The 23,415-nt window shown below is 41.9% G+C and overlaps 1 protein-coding gene across 9 annotated transcripts in view; it reads left to right on the top strand.

Moving 5' to 3' along the window:
• The first annotated feature begins 1,821 nt into the window (after positions 1-1,821).
• The window catches only part of ULK2 (unc-51 like autophagy activating kinase 2), an 82,459-nt gene continuing 60,865 nt past the window's right edge, over positions 1,822-23,415 (top strand). For 8 of the 9 annotated variants that reach the window (XM_049109496.1, XM_025428235.3, XM_049109497.1 and 5 more), the window contains exons 1-7: positions 1,823-1,975; positions 3,154-3,246; positions 4,352-4,393; positions 16,853-16,885; positions 17,174-17,210; positions 21,928-22,101; positions 22,988-23,061. In XM_049109496.1, coding sequence (XP_048965453.1) covers positions 1,886-1,975; positions 3,154-3,246; positions 4,352-4,393; positions 16,853-16,885; positions 17,174-17,210; positions 21,928-22,101; positions 22,988-23,061 — 543 coding nt within the window. In that variant the 5' untranslated portion in view covers positions 1,823-1,885. Of the gene's footprint in view, positions 1,976-3,153; positions 3,247-4,351; positions 4,394-16,852; positions 16,886-17,173; positions 17,211-21,927; positions 22,102-22,987; positions 23,062-23,415 lie in introns of all 9 variants that reach the window. The other variant, XM_049109500.1, reaches the window with a different exon arrangement.

Raw genomic sequence — 23,415 nt, forward strand, 5'->3', positions numbered from 1 at the left:
TATTTATTTATGATAGTCACACAGAGAGAGAGAGAGAGAGAGAGAGGCAGAGACACAGGCAGAGGGAGAAGCAGGCTCCATGCAGGGAGCCCGATGCAGGACTCAATCCCGAGACTCCGGGATCATGCTGTGGGGGGAAGGCAGGTGCTAAACCGCTAAGCCACCCAGGGATCCCCTGAAACATTCATATTTAAAGATTTCCAATAAAAAAGCTTTCAAACAGGGAATCATCTCCAGATGAATTTGTGTGTCTTTGTGCATACTTGGCTTCATTTGCTTTTTGTTTTTGAAGGCTCCAGATTTCCAGTGTCTAACACTCACTTGGGCTAGATTTTGAGGTAGGGATAGAATGGTGCAGGTGTGCACAGAAGTGGGAGCAGAGATCCAAGACCCTACATTGTGAAGGTTTGAGGAAGGGAGGGGCTTCCTCTGCAAATTCCAACCAGAGGTTCTTAGGGTCTCTCTGCCGCCTTCAGGTCAGGGATGGATGTGGAGTGGGAAATGTAATTCTGGTGCTAAGGGATAACCTGAGAGCAAATATGCTAGACAACCGAACATAGCCGTATACCTGAGTTTTCTATGATATTTTCAAGTTTGTTGTCTTGAGGGAAAGTTGTCAGAAAAGTTCCTTGCCACTTGAACTTCAGTAATCAGGTGGAAAAGCAAGCTGCTCTAAAGCCATTCAAAGGTAAGCTTGAGGTCAAAGTTGCAGGATACCTGCTGGTTGGGAAGCAGGGGTTCTCATTAGAGCCTGTGGAAAATGTATTCAATACTGTCTGCACGGGGGCGGGGAGATCCCTGGGCGGCTCAGCGGTTTAGCGCCTGCCTTTGGCCCAGGGCGCAATCCTGGAGTCTTGGGATCGAGTCCCACATCAGGCACCTTGGGAAGTAAACCCAGAAGGGTCCGGGGACGACCGGCAGGGGGTGGGCAGCATGACCTCTGGTTCTGGAGGTCACGGGGAAGGTTGGGCTCCTTTGCCCTGAGCGGTCCCCTGGGGTCTACACTGCACAAGGGATGCCCCGTCTGTCCCTCCTGCAGCTAGGAGGTCAAGACCCGCTTCCCCGCCTCCCAGTGGGCTCCAGCCCGGGGCGTGGCAGGCTCGAATCTGCTCTCCCAGGCCCAGCGAAGGCTGCGGCGGGTAACGAACGAACGAGCGGCGGCGCCCGCGGTTCGCCTCCCACGCCCCCGCCTGGGCGAGGCGCTGGGGACGGGCTCCGACTGCGGGGCCGCGCCTCCGGGAGCGCGCGCGCACTCATTTTCCTGGCGGAGGGAGCGGGCCTCGGCGTGCGCTGCGGCCTACAAGACGTGCTGACGTCGCGGAGGGCCAGCAGTCGGCTCGGGAGCGGCCGGCGCGCGCGCTTTGCGTTGGGCGCCGCCGGGAGGCCGGGAGGCGCGCAGGGACGGGGCTGGTGCTGCTGCTGCTGCTGCTGGTGCTGGTCCTAGGGCGGCGGCCGCCACCGCAGCAGCACCCCGGGCGGAGGGCGCCGACGCGGCCGGACGAGCCGGGCATGGGGAGGGCCGGGCCCCGCACCTCTCCCGGGCGCGTGTGCGGCTCCGGGGGCGCCCAGTGACGGCCGCGGCGCCCCTGGCCGGGCAGCGCTGAGGCCGCTTCGCCAAAGGGAGCCTGCGGGCCGGGCCATGAGGAGCGGCCGGGGCCGGGCCGGGCCTCGCTGACCCCCGGCCCCGCGCGGCGGCCCCCCCCGTTTCCGTCCCGGCCTCTCTCGGCATGAGCGCCCGCCCGGCGCGGGGGCCGCGGCTGCCCCAGTCCGGCGGCCCGCGGGCGCGCTCCGGACCGGCGGGCCCGCGGTGCTGATCCCGGCCCGCCTCGCCGCGCCGCCCGCCCGCCCGCCCGCCCGCCCCGCTGCATGCCCCGGCGGCGCGGCCATGGAGGTGGTGGGCGACTTCGAGTACAGCAAGAGGGACCTCGTGGGACACGGGGCCTTCGCCGTGGTCTTCCGGGGGCGGCACCGCCAGGTGAGCCCCGCCGGCCGGGGCGAGGCCGGGGTCTGCGGGCCGCGGCGGGGACCGGGTGCCCTGAGGCTCGGCGAGGCCGCGGGCGCCGAGGCCCCCCGCCCCGAGGCCTGCCATTGTGCGCGCTGTCAGCGTCGCGGGTTTGTTTTGGTCGGGCGAGGACTGTGGAGGCCGAAGCCGCTAGGCAGCGCTCCACCTACCGACCGGCCGCTCGGCCTCGGATTTCCTCCTTGCACAGCGCCTGGTAACCGGGGTGCCCCCAGGGGCTCGGCCCCGCGGCCCGCCCGGCCCTGCCTGGGGTCCCACCCGCATGTGCCCAGGATCCGAGTCCCCAAGGGCCGCGCGGCGCCCTGCCCAGCTCGGGGCCGGGCCGGGGCCGGGGCCGGGGCCGGGGCTGGGGCACGCCCTGGGCGGCCCAGGCTCGCCCTCCCTTCTGAGGTCGACAGTTGCAGACCCAGCGGAAAACGGGCTGGTTTCCCGTGAGCCCGAGACTTTCTCAAACTCCGGGGTGTCGCATTTCCCAGCACTGGTTCCTCCGCGCCCCGGACGAGCCTGGTACCCCCTGCCTTCCCCCCTTCCTGGAGCTGGAGGGTGGACCCTTGGTCTTCCAGTCCAAGTAAACACGAGTGCAGGTTCAGGAATGTCTGAAGCTCTTGCAGCTCCGCACACAGGGTCCCACGAGCTTCTAGAATCGAAAGAATTTGGAAGAGCACCCAGGGAGTGGGAATAATCAGAAGCGTTTGGTAGTCCTGGTTGTTGGCAAGGGGCTGGTTTGGCTTGCTTATCAGAGTAATGAAAACGATTTTCGTTTATTATGAGAAGAACTTAGAACTCAACAAAAAATAATTAAAACAGGGCACAATCCTGCCAAGCTATCAAATGCCACCTTCCAGTGTATTATCCACATTCCTCCCTAACTTTGAAGTGGTTGCAAACTTTGTCCTTTGTTTCACTTTATTGCTAGTTACTATGGTCTTCATATTTACTGTTTTTAGTGGCTGTCTTGTAGGACATTAGCTTGTGGTTTATGAAATCATTTTCCTATTGTTGGAGATTCAGATTCTTTTCCATCCCCCACCCCCACCCCCAGTATTTATGAATTTGCTAAAAACACCTTTGTGCTTATAGATTATGTTTCCATAAAAGAATATCCTGGAGTAACACTCTATTTTCCTTTTCAGAAAACTGATTGGGAGGTAGCTATTAAAAGTATTAATAAAAAGAACTTGTCAAAATCACAAATACTGCTTGGGAAGGAAATTAAAATCTTAAAGGTATGTTTCTTTATGTGTCATACTAGGTTATAACTTATTTTAAATTAATACATGATGACATCTTTTGTAATTTTGGTCGTTGGAGCCAAGTTTGAGAATTTTCACCTGTTGCTCTCATTTTTGCATGCCCAGTTTTTTGAGACATTTGAGTACCCAGAAGCTATTTTTAAGAATAGATGTTTGTGGCTGGTGGCCAGCACTGAGAGAGATTCTGTGAAGATTGATTTTTAGCTTCTCATTTCTTCTTTTCCCTGGTTATTGTGTTACTGTTTGAGAAGAGGCAGGCCCTGCTGATCCATTATTTAGCTCTTCTCCTGGTCCCTTTCAGGTTACACTTAAGTGTTTGAGGGGCACTGGGGGCAGATGGGATTTTTTTTTTTCCTTGTAAATCGAAAAAAATTACTTACCCTTGGGAGTGGTCTTTTTGGATCACTCATGCGCAGTGTTATTCAAGTGAGGTGCTTTGAGGAAAAAAATGGTCTCCTAGTCAAATATATGTGGAAAATCCTGTTTACCGCATACTTCTTGGAGAGTCACAAAGCACTTTGCTCAGTAAAGAAAATCTGAAAAATTGCGCAATGAAGGAACTGATTTAGGTGTAGTTAACTCAGTGCTCCCCAAGCTGATATGAACATAGAGCCCTCACCTAACACCAGCTTTCATCGAAACTACTGCTCTGTGGAGAGCTCTTCAGTAAGAATTATAGCTCTTTGAGCTAAGAATTATGCTTCATTTTCTCGCAGGCAAATAATGTGCTCTCTAAAAGCACTTTAGAATTTTATGCGTTTATTGCTGTTAAAATTGTTTATTGAATTTGAAAGACTCCCAGAGCGTCTCTGGGCATAATGAGAGCACTCACCTTGTTAAGAATCTAAAAAATGATGGTGGTGAGAAGACATTCAGGGCCCAAGTAAAGTTTGATCAGGCGCATTTCCTCTTTTTTTTTTTTTTAGACTGAACTGTTCTAATCCAGTAATAGAAGTGTAGTATATAGAAAGAGTATATAGGTATGTGGATGTGTGTGTATACTTAATACTTATGTGCACATTGAAATGTATTTATTAGAGGGATTACAAATTTTTTAAATTCTCAATTTCCTTAACAGGAACTTCAACATGAAAATATTGTAGCACTCTATGATGTTCAGGTACATCATCATTATTATTATTATTATTATTATTTGATTTGCGTGTCAGTAAAAAACTTTGCTATTTCATACGAATGTAAGTGAATTGTAATAGAAATAGGAAATTGACTTATTCTTCTTAGAAAGGTATATGGCTTGAGTTACATGTTTATTAATTAAGAAATTAAAGTAGCATAAAGGGATAGAAAATAATGTGCTGTAATATGTGCTGCTACAGTTATACTATGGGAGTAGTGTTGTTTTAAGTCAAGTAGAGAAATATTTTTTTTTAAAGTAGAGAAATATTGATACCAGATCTAGCTTTTCTTTCTTTCTTTCTTTCTTTCTTTCTTTCTTTCTTTCTTTCTTTCTTTCTTTCTTTCTTTCTTTCTTTCTTCCTTCCTTCCTTCCTTCCTTCCTTCCTTCCTTCCTTCCTTCCTTCCTTCCTTCCTTCTTTTCTTCTTTCTTTCTTCTTTTTTTCCTCCTAGCATTTCTGTAATAAATGTAGAAAGGACTATTGTGGGCTATTTAAAAATTAGATGGAGCTTTTTTCTTACTGCAATAGTAATATTTGCTAATTGTAGAGGTATTAGAAAAGAAATAAAAACGAAGAAAGGATGCATATTCATAACCCTGATATATATGTGATTACCACCATGGCATACGGAAGAGTTGCATTTTATTTGGAGGTGGGAAGGCAAGGTTCTGAAGTTCTGTTCTAAGGCAACATTTCCCTTGGAAATTCTTTTAAAAAGTCCAATTTTGGAGAAAATTACTATTTTGGGGGGGCAGACCACCAAAGTAAGTAGTTGGCTTATTATTTAGGGGCCATACTGTTTTAAATTCTAGAACTACTCTACTCTTGTCTAACATGATATCCACTGTGTGAAAGCCAAGGTGATCTGAGATCCGCAGAGGGGGCAGCCAACTAAGCTTCTCCCTAGATTCTCATGCCGAAGCAGACTAGGGTGATGATTTATGTTATTTCCTTTTTTGTGTTTTTCTGAGTCTGGACAATTGAATTCCAGTAAAGTAAATGGACGTTTTCGGTGAGTCTGCTGTTGTGTTTCTAGCTAAAACCTTTTCTAGCTAAAACCTTTTCCGTACACACTTTACTGAAGTTCATTTGTTTTGTAAGGTTTTGAATGGCTACCTAGGCATTGCTCTAAGGGCTAGGAGTAAAGCAGTGAATAAAACAAAGTCCTTGCTTTCAGTGTCCTTAATTTTAGTGAGGTGAGACAAAATGGACTGTTCCTTGTGTGCTGCTTTTTTGTTACAGTGATTTTTCACATAGTCCTACCATACCATGAAATTTTTAACTAAACCCATGTTACAAGATGTTTCTTTTTTCTTTTTTTTCCCCTTTATAGGAAAGTGCAATGAAGATAATGCATAAGTTCTGAGCACAGTTTGGATTTTTTAGGTTCAATTTCTAGCATTGGAATTACTAGGGCAAATAGCACACACGGTTTTAATGTTTTTTGATTATAGAGTGTGATTACTCCCCCCAAAAATTGCAATCTAAATTTCATGTGTAGACTATGTAAGTGCTGTGGGGTGTATTTTACTACCTATTTATATAGGTGTAACTCATTCCTTCAAGATATTCAACATAGAAAGAGAGGGGGAAAGAACTTTAAAGTCAAAAGTAAACTTATCTCACAATCCCTATTTGAAATGTTGATTCTCCTCAGAGCTGTTTGTGTAGTTGGTCTTGGTCTCTGGAGACAGAGGGCAGCAAGTAGTACAAGTCAGTGCCTGGTACAAAAATTGTTAAATAATATTAACTCTTAATTTCCCATTTTTTGAGAAGCACAGAAAACTCTATCAGTGGAAGAGTAGATTTTGCTTTCAGAAAATAGAGAGTATATTTAGATTTCATTCTATTAGTAAAATGTTTTTAAGTACTAGCTTTGGTTATAGAAAGAGATAGTTAGGAATATGTACTCAAAACCTTGATTATCAAACTTTCAGGAATTTCAAGATGACTGCATTAAAATATTTCTATTTTGTGCATTGTATACTATTGGAAATACATAAATTTAAGAAATATCAGCCAAATAAATACACTCGAGCATTTGGCTAATGAATAAACAGAGTCTGGACCTAGTATTTTATATTTTTTTCCTTTATTTTGTTTTCAGTATGATTGTAAAGACTGTGCAGTAATTTTATCAACTTGAAATGAACATCATTTTTCCTGGCCATCAGTTTTGGAGATCCGTCTAAAGTTGGACACACTTTTTATAAATTGAGAACTTTTGACATTGTAAAAATTTGGGTTTACATTTAGATGACACTTAAAAAGTAACATGCTTTCCCTAATTAAAAAAGTAATATATCCCCATAGTTAAAATCATCACTGTAAATATGAATAAAATAGAAAAGAAATGGCAATTTTTAGAGATAACCATTGTTATATTTCTTTTAGAGTTGTATATGTGTGTGTATATATATATATGTATGCAGTTATAATCATTTATACTTAGATTTTTAAGCTTTTCATTGTGAGGGCCTTAATAATAGTATTTTTACATAAATGGAACTTGTTTTTATTAGACTTAGTGTGTATTTTGGATACCTTTTCATATCAACATAGTACCATAGGGCTAAATGACAATTTACTTAAAACCCAATTGTGGCCATTTCAGTTGTTTCTTATTTTTCCCTCTTAGAAACAGTGCTGCAGAGAAAGCTGTGTACATATCTTTTCTTATGTATATGAGTGTTCCTGTGAAATAAATTCCTGTCATGGGATAGTTTGGTCAAAGATATTAGCATATTGTCTTGCAGAAGATTGTACCAATTTATTTTGATCTGATGACCTGTTTTTTTTTTTTTCTTAAAACGTCAGTGTATCTGTATTTCTTCTGTGACTTTCCTGTTGCCATTCTGTAATGCTTCTGTTGTGTTTGTTCTTACTGATTTTTTTGTAATTAGTATTTCTTGAGCCAGTTAACAAGAGTATACAGGAGTATAGTGGTGAACAAAATAGAAATGGTCCTTGTGCTTGTGGAGGTTCCAGCATACTGGGAAAGAGGACAGGAAGCAAATAGCTACTGATTCTAAGTGTGTACAGAGCAATGAGGGAGAAGAGGATAACTGAAGACCTTTGAGAGGAAATCATAAGGGGCTTAGGAGAGTAAGGCTACCCCCTTTGTGGGCTGGGGAAGACTTGGTGAAGAAGTGATGTTTAAGCTGACTTGGTGAAAGAGTGGGAGTCATCCAGGCTGGAGTAGGTGGGAAGAGAACAGGTAAGCACTCCAAGCAGAGGAAGCCTGTGAAGAACAGAGAGGAAGGATGAAAGCTTGAGGAGCTGGGAGAGGCCCAGGCGGGGGCTGGGAGTGCAGGGGGTGGCAACGTGGGAGAGAGGTGGGTAGTGGTAGGTGCTGCAGGCACTGATGTTGGCAGGGCCCTCATGTAGTCTTTATTCTGAGGGCAGCTAAGCTATTGAAGAGTTTTAAGAGCAGGAGAGTGATATGTCTGTTTTCCAGAAGATATCTATCTTTGAGCCCTCTGGGCATGAGCTAAGTACTGGTGGTTAGGAGTACTTTACCTGCCTATTTGTCAATCGTCTGGGTAAATATCCACCACTAGGTAATTGTTAGTATTGTGAGAAAAAGATGATTCATTTAATAAAGTGGTGCTGGTAAAACTAAGATATCAGAGAAAAAGTAAAGTTGGATACCTATTCTCATCATTTTTGACAATAATTTCCAAATGAATTAAAGGCTTAAATGTATGACATAAACAATAAGAATCTTAGGATAGTATTTAGATGACTATATATAATCCAGGTGTTGGAAAGATATTTTAAATCAAGAGAAGAAACCAGAAGCTGTAGGTGTAGGGACATATAACATTTTTTAAAACTTGCTTTGTGGTAAATGATACCCTGAACAAATTGACAGCCATAAAAAGGAACAAACTTGATGCATGCCACCACAGCATATGAATTTTAAATGTTATGTTCATGTTTAAACATCTTAATTGGGTTGGGGCCAGTGGTATGGGCCCTGAAAGAATTCGCTCAAGGCAGAAAAAAGGAGATAGAAGTTTATCGAATATACCACAAGGGAGCAGCAGGCAGGGCAGCAACAAAGGAGAGGCGGTCTTTCCAGGAGGCGGTGGTGGAAGCTGTAGTTAGTTATAGGGCAGAGTGAAGAGGTGTGGGGCCGTATAGAATATTCCCTTTTTTGGTAACTGTACCGGTTGTAAGTAAGCTCGTTGGTCAGTTAGGGTCTGTGGCCGTTTGGAGGTGGGTTGCTGAAGGAGCCTGTTTGCATTCAGCTCGGTGGTCACTTTGAGCCCTTGTGCCTTGCTCAAGTTTCCATTGCTCAAGCCTGTTGCCTAAAAGTGGCCTCTACAGTGTTGAGAAAAAGCAGCCAGCCATATACAGCTACTGTATGATTCTGTTTTTGAGAGATCCAAGAAGAGGCAGAACCAAGCTAGGGTGTAGAAGTCAGGGGAAGTACAGCAGAGGGTGCCTCTGAGGGAAGGGTAGTCACATGAGTATATGCATTTGTCACAACACATTGAAATGTACACTTAAATCTGTGCATGTTAATGAATGTGCATTATACCATGATCAGATTTAAAAAAAAGAATTTACAACACAGGACATAGGAGGCAGGTAACATTTATATCTCAAACATGTAAATCCTCTCAAAAAGTAGTAAAGAAAAGATAACCTAGAGAGACAGTAAAGCAAAGGATATTGATCGTTGATTCTCATAAGAGGAATAAAAATGGCTAAGGTATGAAATGATACTCATGAACAAGTAGTCAGGGAAATGAAAATTAAAGTTAACAGTGAGATGTCCCTTCTCACGCATTCCTTTGGCAAAATTAAAAAGTGCCCAGTTCTTACTGGTGGAATTGGGAAGGAAGTGTAAGTGGGGAGGATCTTCTCATGGACCCCTAGTAGAAATGGGAGTTGTTAGATCCTCTTTGGTATGTTATCTGACAATATTTTGCTTCCACGCCCTGAAAGAATATTCTATAACACTGTAATCAGAATAATCCTGGTGATGTAAATCAGGGCTTATTAGTCCTCTCTGCTCAGACTTGGAGCAGAGCTCCCCTTTTTTATCAGAGTAAAAGCCAGAGTCCTTTTTTGCCCAGCATGACCCTATTATCTCTGACCCTGGCTCCCTCTCTGTGCCTGCTGTTTTTGCTCCATCCACATGGGCCTCTGGTATGGATTGTGTATGGGTCCATTCTCAGGGCCTTTATCTCTGTAGTATATATAGATATATTCCCAACCTTCTTTAGGTCTTTACTCAAGTGTTGTGTTTTCAACAAATACATTTCAGCTTTCTTTTAGCCACCCTCAGTAAAATTACAATCCAATACCCAGCACTGTCTCCCTTCCCTACTTATTTTTCATAGCACTTATCACCCTCTAACATATTGTCTGTACTCAGTTCTTTTGTTTGGTGTCTCTCCCTGACTCTGACCTCTTCAAACTGAAGCTTAATAAGAATAGGGCAGTTAACTGTGCTTGCTTGCAGCTGTATCCTCAGTGCCTAGAACAGTGTCTTTTATATATATATATATAGAGAGAGAGAGAGAGAGAGAGAGAGAGGGCAGTTACAAAATATTTGAAAGAAGAGAAATATCTGTTGCAGTTAAAAATACACACCTTTAAAAAAAATACACACCTTTTACTAAGCAATGACTGAGCAGGAGAAAGTTATGGAAAGACATATGGGCTGGAAACATTGACTGTTTGGAGAGCTTGGAGATAAGCAAAAAGGTGGTAATGGCTTATGTTAAAATGTACAGAAATGCAAATATATGCTCCATTTGCATGTGGGTGGATGTATAAATAGGTTTGTGAAAGCATGAACTACCATGTCAGTCTCAGGTGGTGAGATCAAGGTGCTTCTTTCAAATGTTTTGCAGCCTAAGGTTTTGCAGTAAACACTTTACAAATGAGGGGGAAAATAACCCCAATTTTCTTTTTTTGCGGGGCACTATTCACTTTTGCTTGCTTGCTTTCTACGATCATTGGGCAGTCTTCTGTTTATGATTCTCATCCCAGGTGGGAACGAGGAAGTACATATATCTGAGTATTAGACTTAACCATTATGGTTAGAAAAAAGAATGTTCTCCATTGTAAATCAGTTGGGACAGAAGTTTATTAACGTGCGTAAAACACTGGCTACTCTGGAGAGTGGGCAAGGGTGGGTATGGAGCCAGCGTGTAGGAAGTGTCTGAGTGACAGAGTGGTGGTTCCATTGGAAATGGAGTGGCCTGGACAGTTTGGCGAGACGTTTAGGAGGAGGGCTGATAATAGCTGTGTGAGGGGAAGAAGAGGAAATCTGAGTTAATAGCTCTTTGTTGTATGTATTGGAATGTTTTTCCTTGTTTGTCTGTTTGTCTTTTTGGTGGGGTGAGGAGGAGGGCATCTTCAGCATCTCTTTGGTATATGGAAGTTCTTGCGTAGTAAAATGTGTCCATCTCTTTCTTAGTGGCCTCTAGGTTTTTTTTTTTTTTTTTTAGGTTTTATATCATGTAAGGATTTCTCCACTGTGAGATTATAAAAATGGCCCTCCTTTTCTTCTAGCATTTATGGTTTCAGTTTTCCATACTTATATATCTTTGGTCTCTGGAATTTATGTACAAAGATCTGCTGTAGGGACTCATCTTATTTTTCAGAAGGGTATCCCAAACTTACCTGTTTTTTACTATAACTGCAGAAGAGGGTGGTATCTCCTGTGGGACTGTTGCAAACAGTTAGGACTTAGGCAGTTTGAAAAATTATGGGCAAATCAGGTTTAGATTAGTTAAGGTATTTTGTTCTCACTTCTTAAGTTTGTAACTGGGGCCCAAGGGTGTAAGAGCAGCTGGCTCCAGGGGTCCCAAATGGACCAGGTTTGACCACTCACCACTGACAAAATCCAAAGACAGAAATGAGTGGTGGTGAAACAAGGAAGGGATTGATTTTAGTAAGGCCAACACCAAGGGAACACAGTGAACAAAGTCTCAAAGACGGTCTCCAAAGTGCTGAAAATACTTCCAGGTTCATATGAGGAAAATGTGGAGCAAAGATTAGTGGGTACATGCAGGTGGGCAGTAGAGGTCAGGTCGATCATTGTCTGGGTGTCCATCACAAGGGGTCTTGCTAGTATGGGGAAAGTCCCTATTGCTGCTTTGCCCTCCAGGTCTTTTGTCTGAGTTAAGAGACAAGCCTGAAGGAAGAATTTAATCAATTAGAAAGTACAGACTGAGGTCAGAATGGAGGTAGTTAACGTCCTCTTTCAGGTTTGACAGATCAGGTGTTTTTTTTTTCCAACCAAGCCATCAACTCAGGTCTAACATTATCTACTTGGAGTTAGCATCAGATCCTACAGGTTAAGGGCTTTGCTCTACAAGACTGTACCCCCCACCACACCCAATATTAGACACCTATCACAAGTCCAGGTTGTCACCTGTGTCTCTGACCAAGCTATAGATCAGAAGTACCAGCAACTTCCTTGGATTTGATTAATTGCTAGAGTGGCTCACAGAACTCACAGAAAGATTATTGGTTTATTATAAAAGGGTATAAAAGAATATAGAAACAGCCAGATGGAAGAGATGCGTAAGGTAAGGCATGTGGAAAGCCCACCACTCTCTCCACATCCCTCGGAGCCTCATCCTTTTGGGGTTTTATAGAGGCTGTATTACCTAGGTACACTTGATTAAGTCATTGGCCATTGGTATTTTAACTCAGTCTCTAGTTCCTCTTCCCTCCCTGGAGGTGGGGTGGGACTGAAATTTCCAACCCTCTAATCCAAGTGTAGGCAACTCTGGCAAACCAGCCCCTATCTTTATTTATTTATTTTTATTTTTATTTTTTATTTTTTTTCAGCCCCTATCTTTAGACAACCTGGGGGGTTTCCAAAAACCACCTCATTAACAAAAGACCCCTTGATCTCCGATCCTTTAGGAGATTAAAAGGATTTTCTTCTTTTAAGAGAAAACCCCTAGGAGTCACCCAAAGGGTGGAGAATGAGTCAGGGAAAGTAGCGGAGAAACGGTGAGGCACCAGTGAGAATGGGGAAAATTAACAAGGCAGGAAACAACAAATGTTCGAGAGGATGTGGAAAAAGGGGAACCCTCTTGCACTGTTGGTGGAAATGTGAACTGGTGCAGCCACTCTGGAAAACTGTGTGGAGGTTCCTCAAAGAGTTAAGAATAGATCTGCCCTACGACCCAGCAATTGCACTGCTGGGGATTTACCCCAAAGATACAGATGCAGTGAAACGCCGGGACACCTGCACCCCGATGTTTATAGCAGCAATGTCCACAGTAGCCAAACTGTGGAAGGAGCCTCGGTGTCCACTGAAAGATGAGTGGATAAAGAAGATGTGGTCTATGTGTACAATGGAATATTCCTCAGCCATTAGAAACGACAAATACCCACCATTTGCTTCGACGTGGATGGAATTGGAGGGTACTATGCTGAGTGAAATAAGTGAATCGGAGAAGGACAAACATTATATGGTCTCATTCATTTGGGAATATTAAAAATAGTGAAAGGGAATAAAGGGGAAAGGAGAAAAAATGAGTGGGAAATATCAGAAAGGGAGACAGAACATGAAAGACTCCTAACTCTGGGAAACTAACAAGGGGTGGTGGAAAGGGAGGTGGGTGGGGGGTGGGGGTGACTGGGTGACAGGCACTGAGGTGGGGCACTTGATGGGATAAGCACCGGGTGTTATGCTATATGTTGGCAAATTGAACTCCAATAAAAAAAAAAAAAAAAGAAAAAAATGGTAAATGGTGAGGGATGGGTTTTGGGAGATCCCCAAATTTTTCTTGAATCTTTCTCTTGCTCTTTACTGAATTGTTTTGTTACTTTATGTTTCTCCCCTTCTGATCCTAAGCATCTGAATTCTGCTGGAAAGAATACCTGGTCATGCTATCTGATTTTTAAATTCATTTTATCTTTATTGTTTTTTCAGATTACAAAAGTAATAGGCCATCAGTGGAAAAACAATTTAAATAGTCTAGCAGTATATTAAAAAAGAGATGTCCTCTTCTGATACCTCCTTTTTTTTTTCCCAGAAAAAAAAAAAAAACCTGTTGTGTGTCCTTCAAAAGACTTTACTTTTTATTTATAAACACCACCCCCATGGGATGCCTAGGTGGCTTAGCTGTTGAGTGTCTGCCTTTGGCTCGGCATGATCCTGGAGTCCTGCTTGCATGGAGTCTGTGTCTCTGCCTCTCTCTCTCTGCGTCTCTCATGAATAAATAAAGTCTTAAAAAAAAAAAAAAAAACAACCACACCACCCCCTTGGTAAAGAGAGATGATAACCCAAGCCTCCTTACACATAGAATGCTATGAGGCTGTCTAGTACCATGTTACCCAAGGAGAATAATTCTGAGGATTGTGTTTTTACTTGAACAAATTGTTTTTAAAATTTTTATTTCATCTAAATTTTCATATACTGGCCTAGAGTTCTTCATAATAATACCTTTTTTTCCCCTTTTTCTTAGGGACTTTCTTTTTTAAAGATTTTATTTACTTATTTGAGAGAGAGAGAATGTACAAGCAAAGGTGAGGGGGGCAGAGGGAGAAGCGGACTCCCACTGAGCAGAGAGCCTGATTCGGATTCGATCCTTGAACTCCAGGGATCATGACCTGGGTTAAAGGGAGATGCCCAATTGACTGAGCCACCCATGCACCCTTCTTAGGGATTTTCTATCTTTTTTTTTTTTTTTTTTTAAGATTTTATTTATTCTTGAGAGACGCACAGAGAGGGGCAGAGACACAGGCAGAGGGAGAAGCAGGCTCCATGCAGGGAGCCCGATGTGGGACTCAATCCCAGGTCTCCAGGATCACGCCCTGGGCTGAAGGCGGCGCTAAACTGCTGAGCCACCTGAGCTGCCCGGGATTTTCTATCTTACTGAGTTTGAGTAGGGAAATGATCAATTGAAATTCATTGTGTTTAATTTTGTGGATGGAAGTTCCTGGGGAGGAGTTGAGGATGAGGATTTCCTAATTTTAGAAAAAGCAGTCAGGTGTGTGTTCCACTTTGGGAAACCTTTGGTGGTCTGGCTCACAGGCCCATTGGCCTCATCCCTCAGCCTGTCTGACCCTATGAGTATCTCTTCAAGCTCTTTCCTGGCACGCCAGTGCCATAGGAATTTCAGTCTATAAATGACATGATTGGTTTTCTTCTTTTTTCTTTTTGCTGACTCTTTCCTGGCTCTTGGAGCTACTCATGCTCCAGATTACTTAAGTGCTTCACTTAAGAGAGGCACACTGTTTTGTAATGGAGCCTTTCAGGAGGAGGGTGTTCAAGAGAAAATGATTGAACCCGTGGGGACTTGTACTGCTTTAAGGGGGGGGGGGGCGGCAAAAGAAGATTTGCATGAGAAATCAAGGATGTTAAAATATTTCTTTCAATGTCTTCATGTCTAGTGAACAGTTCAGCTTTCCCTAAGGAATTCTTAGTTGTCTTTTCTCTTCAGTACTTAGGATCTGGTACTATTATTTGATTAAGCAATACTGATTTGAGATATTTTTGGGCTTCCTACCTGGGGAGAAGAAAACTGTGTTGAAAGTTACTGGTTTGGGCAGCCCCAGTGGCGCAGCGGTTTAGCGCCACCTTCAGCCCGGGGCGTGATCCCGGGGTCCTGGGATCGAGTCCCACATTGGGCTCCCTGCATGGAGCCTGCTTCTCCCTCTGCCTCTGTCTCTGCCTCTCTCTCTGTGTGTGTCTCTCTATGAATAAATAAATAAAATCTTTAAAAAAAAAAGTTACTGGTTTAATGATATCTCCGTATTTTTAGGGCATTTTGGTCTGGGTTTGATCAGGTTAGATGGCTAAATCTAAGACTTTTTTTTTTTTTTCACCAAAGAGATGATTTAGCTATTAGAGGCATATTTTTGTTTTTGTTTATGATTAAAGGAAATAAGTATTTCTTATAGACTTGCTCTCCTAGCCTGCTAGGAGCTGACGGGTTCTCCACTTCCTTCCTGCTCATGGGTGTGCTGCTGTTTAGGGAAACCAGCTGTCTGTTTGAGGCTTCCAACTTGGCTGTCCATGCCATATGTGATCCTGCTTGGGCAGGACTGTGGTTCCTGGTTCCCAGCAGAGAGCAGAAGGCACTGCCATTCTTCTGAACTCCCATATGCCTCCCTGTGGGGGCGGAGGTGTGGGGCTCAAAGAATTGGGCACCATGTGTTTTAATTTTTTGTCTAGTCCTCTGGAGAATTAAGTGAAATTAAGTTGCACAACATAATTCAGGTCCTGACTTGTGGCATCCAGACTCTTGGTGAACACTGTGGAACCACTTTGTGGCTGCCCCTTGTATTGTTCCTTGTTGCACACTTGATCTTAGCCAGAAGGCCGGAGAGCAGTGTTCCTCGTTGCACAGAAGTGCTCTAGACTAGAAGTGCTGAGACACCAGTTTTTATGTCTAACTTGTGTGTGAACTGATACTTTATAAAATCCAATAAAAAGGAATTGTTGTAAAAATGAAGCAAAAAAAGGACCTACAAACCTCCAAAGTTTTTTTTTTCAAAGTTTTTATTATTAGGTTTAGCAGACATAAACTTATTTTGTTAAATTGCTTGAAGCCTTTTAAAATTTCTTACTTTTAATTTCTGTAATTCTCTCTTTGTGGGCTAGTCCCAGATAATTCATGGTTAGCACTGGTTCTTGCACCACACTCTGAGGGATACTGCCTCGCCTCTGCTTTTATCTTCTGATAGAACTCCTCATTCTTGAATTTAGGATATTAATGAAGCCAGGTGCTTTTGGGAAGGGCTGTATCTTGAATCACACTTGAACACTGCCTCAAGTTAGGCTATAGGAAGTACAATTTAAAATTGAATTAACATTGTAAGCATTGCTATTGAAGAATTAAGAAGCTAGTCTTTGAATTACTCTTTGATCAACAGATCTGGAGCTATAGGACTTTGAAAGACTTAGTAAAATTTCTGAAATCAGTTCCTTAAAAATCAGTCTGTTACCAAGATATGTGAAGAAATAAATGTCTTTGCCAGCAAGTCCCAGATAATGTGATTGCCTCCAAATAAACACAAGAATTAGAAAAACTAACCATCCTGGGTCATGTATTCCAGAAATCAGATTGTACATTTAGAGTTTTAGGATTATCAAGTCAGTGCTCAAAACATAAATTTTCAAAGTGGAAGTGCTTCTTTGAGGACCAGAGAATCCTACCCTTCTTTCCCCCACAAATTTACCATAGCTATGACCAAACAATGAATCTTTCTTTAGTTTTTTCCATGAACAGAATTGAATGTAATGACCATATTAGTGTCATCAAAACTTGGCTTGGCTTTGAAGTTGAGATGCTTAAGTTATTGTGGTAGGGATTTTAAATATCACTTACTAACAGGTTTTGTGATTTTATTTTACTTGTTTAATAATGAACAAGTGTAGTATTTTTATTAATTGTCATTATTTTTTGAATTTATGATTCATTTTTTCTCTATATTTACTGTTTACATTTCAGGAATTACCCAACTCTGTCTTTTTGGTGATGGAGGTAGGTAGTATACATGCTGCTTAATTTATTTCAGATTCCTTTTGATTAATATATACTTTAAAGTTGACAGATTATTATGGGAAATTTTGAATTAATAAAGTCCATTTAGTGATTTAGATTCTACTTTATAAGGAATATATAATTAAATTTGCTACCATAATTCTGATGTTTTTCAGACTAGATTTACATTATGTAGGAACTATTTTTAATTAAAATTAATTGATCATAGATTGAATTAATCTTGAATCAGTTTTCTTATTTTAATTATTTTTTTCTTTTATGTGTCAGTACTGCAATGGTGGAGACCTGGCAGATTATTTGCAAGGTAATTTTTGTTTGTCTGTCGATGTTCAATAGAGATAGTTACTGTAGTTTGTTTAATCCTGAGAGTTACTTCTGAAATAATGCTGACTCTGTTTTCTGCACTTGCATAGAAACATTCAATAAATATTTGTGTATTTGTTTAAGTGTGATGACTTTGCTGCCCAACTGTTGTTTGTTGTGGTTTTATTCCTAAACCTGTGTATAAGTGCTTACTTTGTGTGTGCCTCTCTCTGGCAGGGTTTGAGAGATGGGTCCTCTCCCCAAGGGAGAAAAAAAAAACAAATAGTTCCCTTCTTCAAAAGACTCTCCTGCATTACCAGCAGTGAACCATTAGTCCTTTTCAAAATAAAAAAATCATAATGTAAAAATATATCTAAGAATGTGTTTATTAATGTGACTCTTCTTATAAATTAAAAAATTACAAAGGATTAATTAAAAGTAACATTGAAATTATTTTGTGGCAGAGGTAAAATTTTAGTACTAGATGGTGCTTGAAATTCTGTATCCAAAATGTATATCTATAGGATGGATATAAGGCATTCAGATCAAATTGTGTCTCCCACAAGTATTTTTTTTTTTAAATTTTATTTATTTATTCATGATAGTCACAGAGAGAGAGAGAGAGGCAGAGACACAGGCAGAGGGAGAAGCAGGCTCCATGCACCGGGAGCCCGATGTGGGATTCGATCCCGGGTCTCCAGGATCGCGCCCTGGGCCAAAGGCAGGCGCCAAACCGCTGCGCCACCCAGGGATCCCTCCCACAAGTATTTTTTAAAATGGTGTTAGATGAGGCCAGCATCTACTTGTTCATCCCTTAAAATGCAAAGGAAATATGCAAAAAAATCTCAACCTTTAAATCGCGGCAGTTGATGGTGACCCTAAGACATCAGTAGGTATACTTACAAGGGTATGGACAATTTACAAGAACATATTAAAAATGTTCAGTTTCACCTAGTAATCGAAGTGTGATCAAAGTGAGCTTTTAAGAATCTTTAAAATACAAAACATTGCTGACTTTGAAAAGCCGAATAGAGATCAATATGAAGAACCCTGGGGGTTCTTGCCCGAGGCTTGTGTCTGCCTGGTGCTGCAGTGGGTGCAGTGGCTCTGGAGCTACTCCTTGGCACCGGGGACCAGACACTCCTTGAATGCCTACACCCCCCACCCCGCCACCCAGTCTGCCACCCTGGAGCTCCTGCCCCGGGGCGGGGGGGGCGGGGGGATGCTTCCGGCCTCCTCCACTTTCCTCACATGGAGGTGCTGCCTGCTGAGCCCCACCCTCCATCAAAGGCCTTGGAGGACCACTTCCCCCACCCCCAGCCCTCTTGAAGCCAGCATACTTTAGGGGAGGCACTGGGGAGATGGGTTTGTCCAGTTGATGGTTGGGAAGGAGGGAGGGAGGATGGGAGGAAACTGGTACTGCCCGCCCCCCATTTAAAGAAATTACAACCAGTCTAAGCTATATGTAAACCCTGCCCTGGTCTCATTTCTGTCCTCCCCCCTTAGAGAAAACTGTTAGCTTGAATTTGGTAGTTTCTTTCATGTGTAGTTTTTGTTTTTCCTAACCAAGATTCTCTTTTCTTTTTTAACTTAATTTGGTAAAAAGATTTTCTCAAGGGCAGCCCGGGTGGCTCAGCAGTTTAGCGTAGCCTTCAGCCCAGGGTCTGATCCTGGAGACCCAGGATCGAGTCCCACGTGGGGCTCCCTGCATGGAGCCTGCTTCTCCCTCTGCCTGTGTCTCTGTCTCTCTCTCTCTGTCTCTCATGCATAAATAAATAAAAAAAAATTAAATAAAAAAAAAGATTTTCTCAAAATGTCATTTACTAGTAGATAGCAGTGTTTTCATTCACTGCTGGTGGAAAGAAGTTCAAGCTAGAAAACACCCTGTTTGTACCTTCTCAGTGACTCGAAAGAAGTTCAAGCTAGAAAACACCCTGTTTGTACCTTCTCAGTGACTCGAGTTCTGTGAGGTTCTCAGTGATCCGGATAAAAGCACCTTTCCCCTGGGGTCAGATTGAGTGCCCTCATTAGAATATCAGCTTCCCTCATTAACACAAGTCCTACTCTCTGACAGAGGCACTGTTACTGGTGTAGCAGACTGAAGTCAGCTCTGAGGGCAGTGTTCTGCATGATGCTGAACTTTGTATTTGATATTTCAGAGCAGGAGTTATAGAACAGGAGACCCTAGAGGGAGGAGTTCATGAGCTTGAATATTGGGAGTCAGACAAGCAGGCTGGTTTACCAACAGTGCCACTCTTCACTTAATTGCTGTGTTTTTGGTTAAGTCATTTAACCAGGGAGAGCTCTGGTCCCTCTCTGCCACAGTGTTTAAAGGAATCCCTTGCAGTTTGAAAACACTCGTAAAGACCTATAAAAGAAATCTGGACCTCAAGTAATTTTCGAGAGTTAAACAGTCCAGTATGGTAGCCAGCAACCTCATGGGGTTACAGACCTCTTGAAATGTGAGCTGGTCTGAAGGTGTGCTGTAAACGTGAACATGTTTGATCTTGAACATTTCAAAGAAGAGAATGATTATATTTCATTAAGTATCATACTGATTACAGGTTGAAATCATATTTTGTGTGTATTAGATTGAATATATAGTATTTAAACCTTTTTTTTTTTTTTACTTTTTGAAATATGGCTACTAGAAAACTTAAAATTATGTATGTGGGTCACATGTTTCTTTTGGAGAGCACTGGTCTAGATGATCTAATGCCATTATATCACAACATGATCATGTAGTCCTTTTATTTGCTTTGATAAGTAAAATGCCATTCACATTTTCAAAAGATAGAAAACAAATTCTTCTGGTTGCAAGTTTTAACAAATTTTAATTATCAAGTCGTACTTTAACGTGAATTCTAGCAGAATACTTTCAGTGTGGCACCTCTGGCTGAGCCTACTCCCTCTGGGCCTACCTTGCTCAAGAATTCATTTATTTGGGAAGAGTTTTGATGTTGGCCATGCCTTTAAAATACGAAGTTTGTAACATGGGAAATTCAGTTTATAAGATTGTGATGAGAAGTGTGCATTCCATGTTCATAGAACTATGTGAATATTTACTATAGTTTTTGTTCAGAAACAGCTTAAACTAGATCATTCATTTCCCCCACCCTGCCCCCCGCCATCCCCAACAGCTGCTTGGACTCTGAAGCAAATAAATTTTGAGTATATTCAGTTGAATGTCATGGGGAAAAAATTCAAGTGTGAAGCAGCTGCAGTCATTTAAAGGAGCCCTAGAATTAAAATGTGAATGAATGAAATGGAAAAGAAAGCTGTCCATTTTAATTTTTGCGAAGTAACTTATTAAGTAAAACATTACAAAAATAAAGATCTACTCATTGGTATGACCCACCAAGTCTGGAAGCATACACTCCATATTTTTAGCTGTGTTTATTTCCAAAGGATGACATATGGAAGATACCACTTTTGATGTTTTAGTGTATTTAGATTTTTTTGTTTGTTTTTAGTAAGCATCAAGAAAAAAGCCCCAAAGAATAAAAAAGGAGGATAGGCTAAGAACAGCCCTCCCCAGAAAAAGTATTTGAGTTTTTTAAACCATGGGGATTTATCTTATTTGAAGGTGTTAAAGACATAAAATGTCATTGTAATGTGTCTACACTGATTTTAAGTGACAGTATGATTTATTCCAAGCATAGTATCTTTGACTTCTTAATTACATATGGAAAGGTTATATAGAACATATTCTAGAGTGGTATGGGCAGAGCTATGTTCACAAAAGTTTTAGTAGATAGCGTCATGGATATTAAATCCCTAATGTAGATTCAAGGAATCACATTTGTGACTTTTAGATCCACTGTAATAAAAAGTTTATATTTGTGTACTGACTATATTTGAGTGCTTGTTCTGTGTCAGGCTTTTTCTAAAGTCTTCATTATTAAAGGTGCTATTTTGTTTGATTGTCACAAGAACCCCATGTAGTGAGTCTGTTTACAGCTTCTCATAGATGAGGAAGCATGCACAGAGCATTCTTCTTCCAGGGTCACCCAGTAAGGAGGTGGAGGAGCTGGGATTTGAAGAAAGGCAGCCTGACTCCAGATTAAGCTGTTAACCGTGATGTGCTCCGGCATACGCACAGACACGCTGTAGCGTTCACCCTCCAGTAATGTTCACAATGTCTCTCTGTAGAAGTGAAAACAAGTTGAAATGTTCCTTCTTATAGGTGTCTACTTACAGGAGATACTGTGGTGGGGTGGGAGAGTTGCTGCAGGGAAGTGAGGAGAGAGCGATGTGGGAACACAGATCCCTGACAGACACACGTGCTGGTAAAGTCCCAGTCTCCCATTCAGAGATTTCACCTGTTTTTAATTTGTGCTCATTTAATGGCTAGAATTAAATATGGATATTTATCCCAGATATTTGGCTAGTAAGAAGGAGAAGTAATTTTTTTAGGCTTCTCGATGGGCCTCACATTTGCTGAGTACCTGTTGTGTTCAGAGTAACGTGGACAGCTTCACCAGTAAAAACAGGAAAGGGAAAAACCCTGGTGAAGACAGGAGATACAAATACAAATCAAGTGAAATGTTTGAGGTGTCTGATATCTTTTCATAGACTTAAATTGTTAGAGTAAAACAAAAAAAAATTTGAATCCCAGTTCTTTATTCCCTCTGTATTCTTAATTCTGTCGATGGAAGATGCAGATGGTATTTGATTTTGTGTGTGCTTAAATATTTGTGCGATTCCTCTTCTACCAGCTAAAGGAACTCTTAGTGAAGACACGATTAGAGTGTTTCTGCATCAGATCGCAGCTGCCATGCGAATTCTGCACAGCAAAGGAATAATCCACAGGGATCTCAAACCACAGAATATCTTGCTGTCATATGCCAATCGCAGAAAGTCCAACGTCAGTGGTATTCGCATCAAAATAGGTAAATAGCCATGTAGTATTTTATGCAAAGGACAGTTTTGAGATTCAGTCGTTCAGATAACTTTTGCTCAACTGTATTAAACTGATGGATTTTGTTGATGTACTCTTGAAATTTTCACTGAGTTCTGTGAAGTACATTTAGGTATGGGAACCCTTTACATTACTAGCAGCATGTGCTAAATCTCAGGCCCAAGGGGCCTGCGTTAGGAACTCCAAACATGACTCCCAGCAGCAAACCCTATTCTGTTTCTCATCAGAGGGAAGCAGTTAGTATAACCATAGTGGCAACAGTTGAGTAACCCCAGCTTTTTACAGCTCATGGGATTTTAACCCAAGGGATCTAGGAGACCATTTAGATCAGCCTTTCTTTTCTTTTTTTTTTTTTTTTTCAGCCTTTCTTTTCACAATTATTTGAAGCAGTTTGTAATACAGGGTATTTTTTTTTTTAAGTTTTTCTTTTCATTGTTAAAAAAGAAAAATCCAATTTTTCTTTTACCAGTATTTGAAGAAATTTCTGATTTTACGTATGTTACATCCAGATCTGGAGAAGGAAGAAAACGATTCAAATTCTATACCTGGTATTGATATTTAGTGAGAGATGTATTAATGAATCCTTTATTACAATGAGCGTTTTCTCTCCCAAAGCTTAGTGATTGCTCCTTAGTTATAAAACTGGCAGAGCAGTGGCTTGTACAGGTGGTGATCACTACTAGGTCTTAGCTTGTCGAAATTGAGGTACAAACTTTTTTTCTTTGGCAGACAGACTTATTCAATAAGCTGCAAATTTTTCATAATTCCTTTGTGCCCTCTTGTGTCTTGAAGATACATTCTGTGTTAAGTGTGAGTAAAGTATACTTTGTTTTTCTCCTTTTTATTTTGTGAAATAGCGGATTTTGGGTTTGCTCGTTATCTACATAGTAACATGATGGCTGCAACGCTGTGTGGGTCCCCAATGTACATGGTGAGTGTTTTTTGTCCTTACGTGTGTACAGTACAGTGCCATTAGCATTGGAATTTAAGTATGATGCTGGTTTCAAGTAAGATGTGATTTTATGGATAGTCTAGATTGTTATTTATATTACCAACACTGATTATACTATTGATAATGTTGTAAGTCATCTTTTGCTTTAATATAGTGAACTGTAAAAAGTTAATCACTTACCCATTAGTTACTTTTAAAAAAAAAAAAAAAAGATTATTTAGTCATGAGAGACACACAGAGAGAGGCAGAGACATAGGCAGAGGGAGAAGCAGGCTCCTCAAGGGGAGCCTGATGTGGGACTCGATCCCAGGACCCTGAGATCACAACAACTTG

The sequence above is a fragment of the Canis lupus genome, chromosome 5 (assembly GCF_003254725.2).
Source record: "Canis lupus dingo isolate Sandy chromosome 5, ASM325472v2, whole genome shotgun sequence".
NCBI lineage: Eukaryota > Metazoa > Chordata > Mammalia > Carnivora > Canidae > Canis > Canis lupus.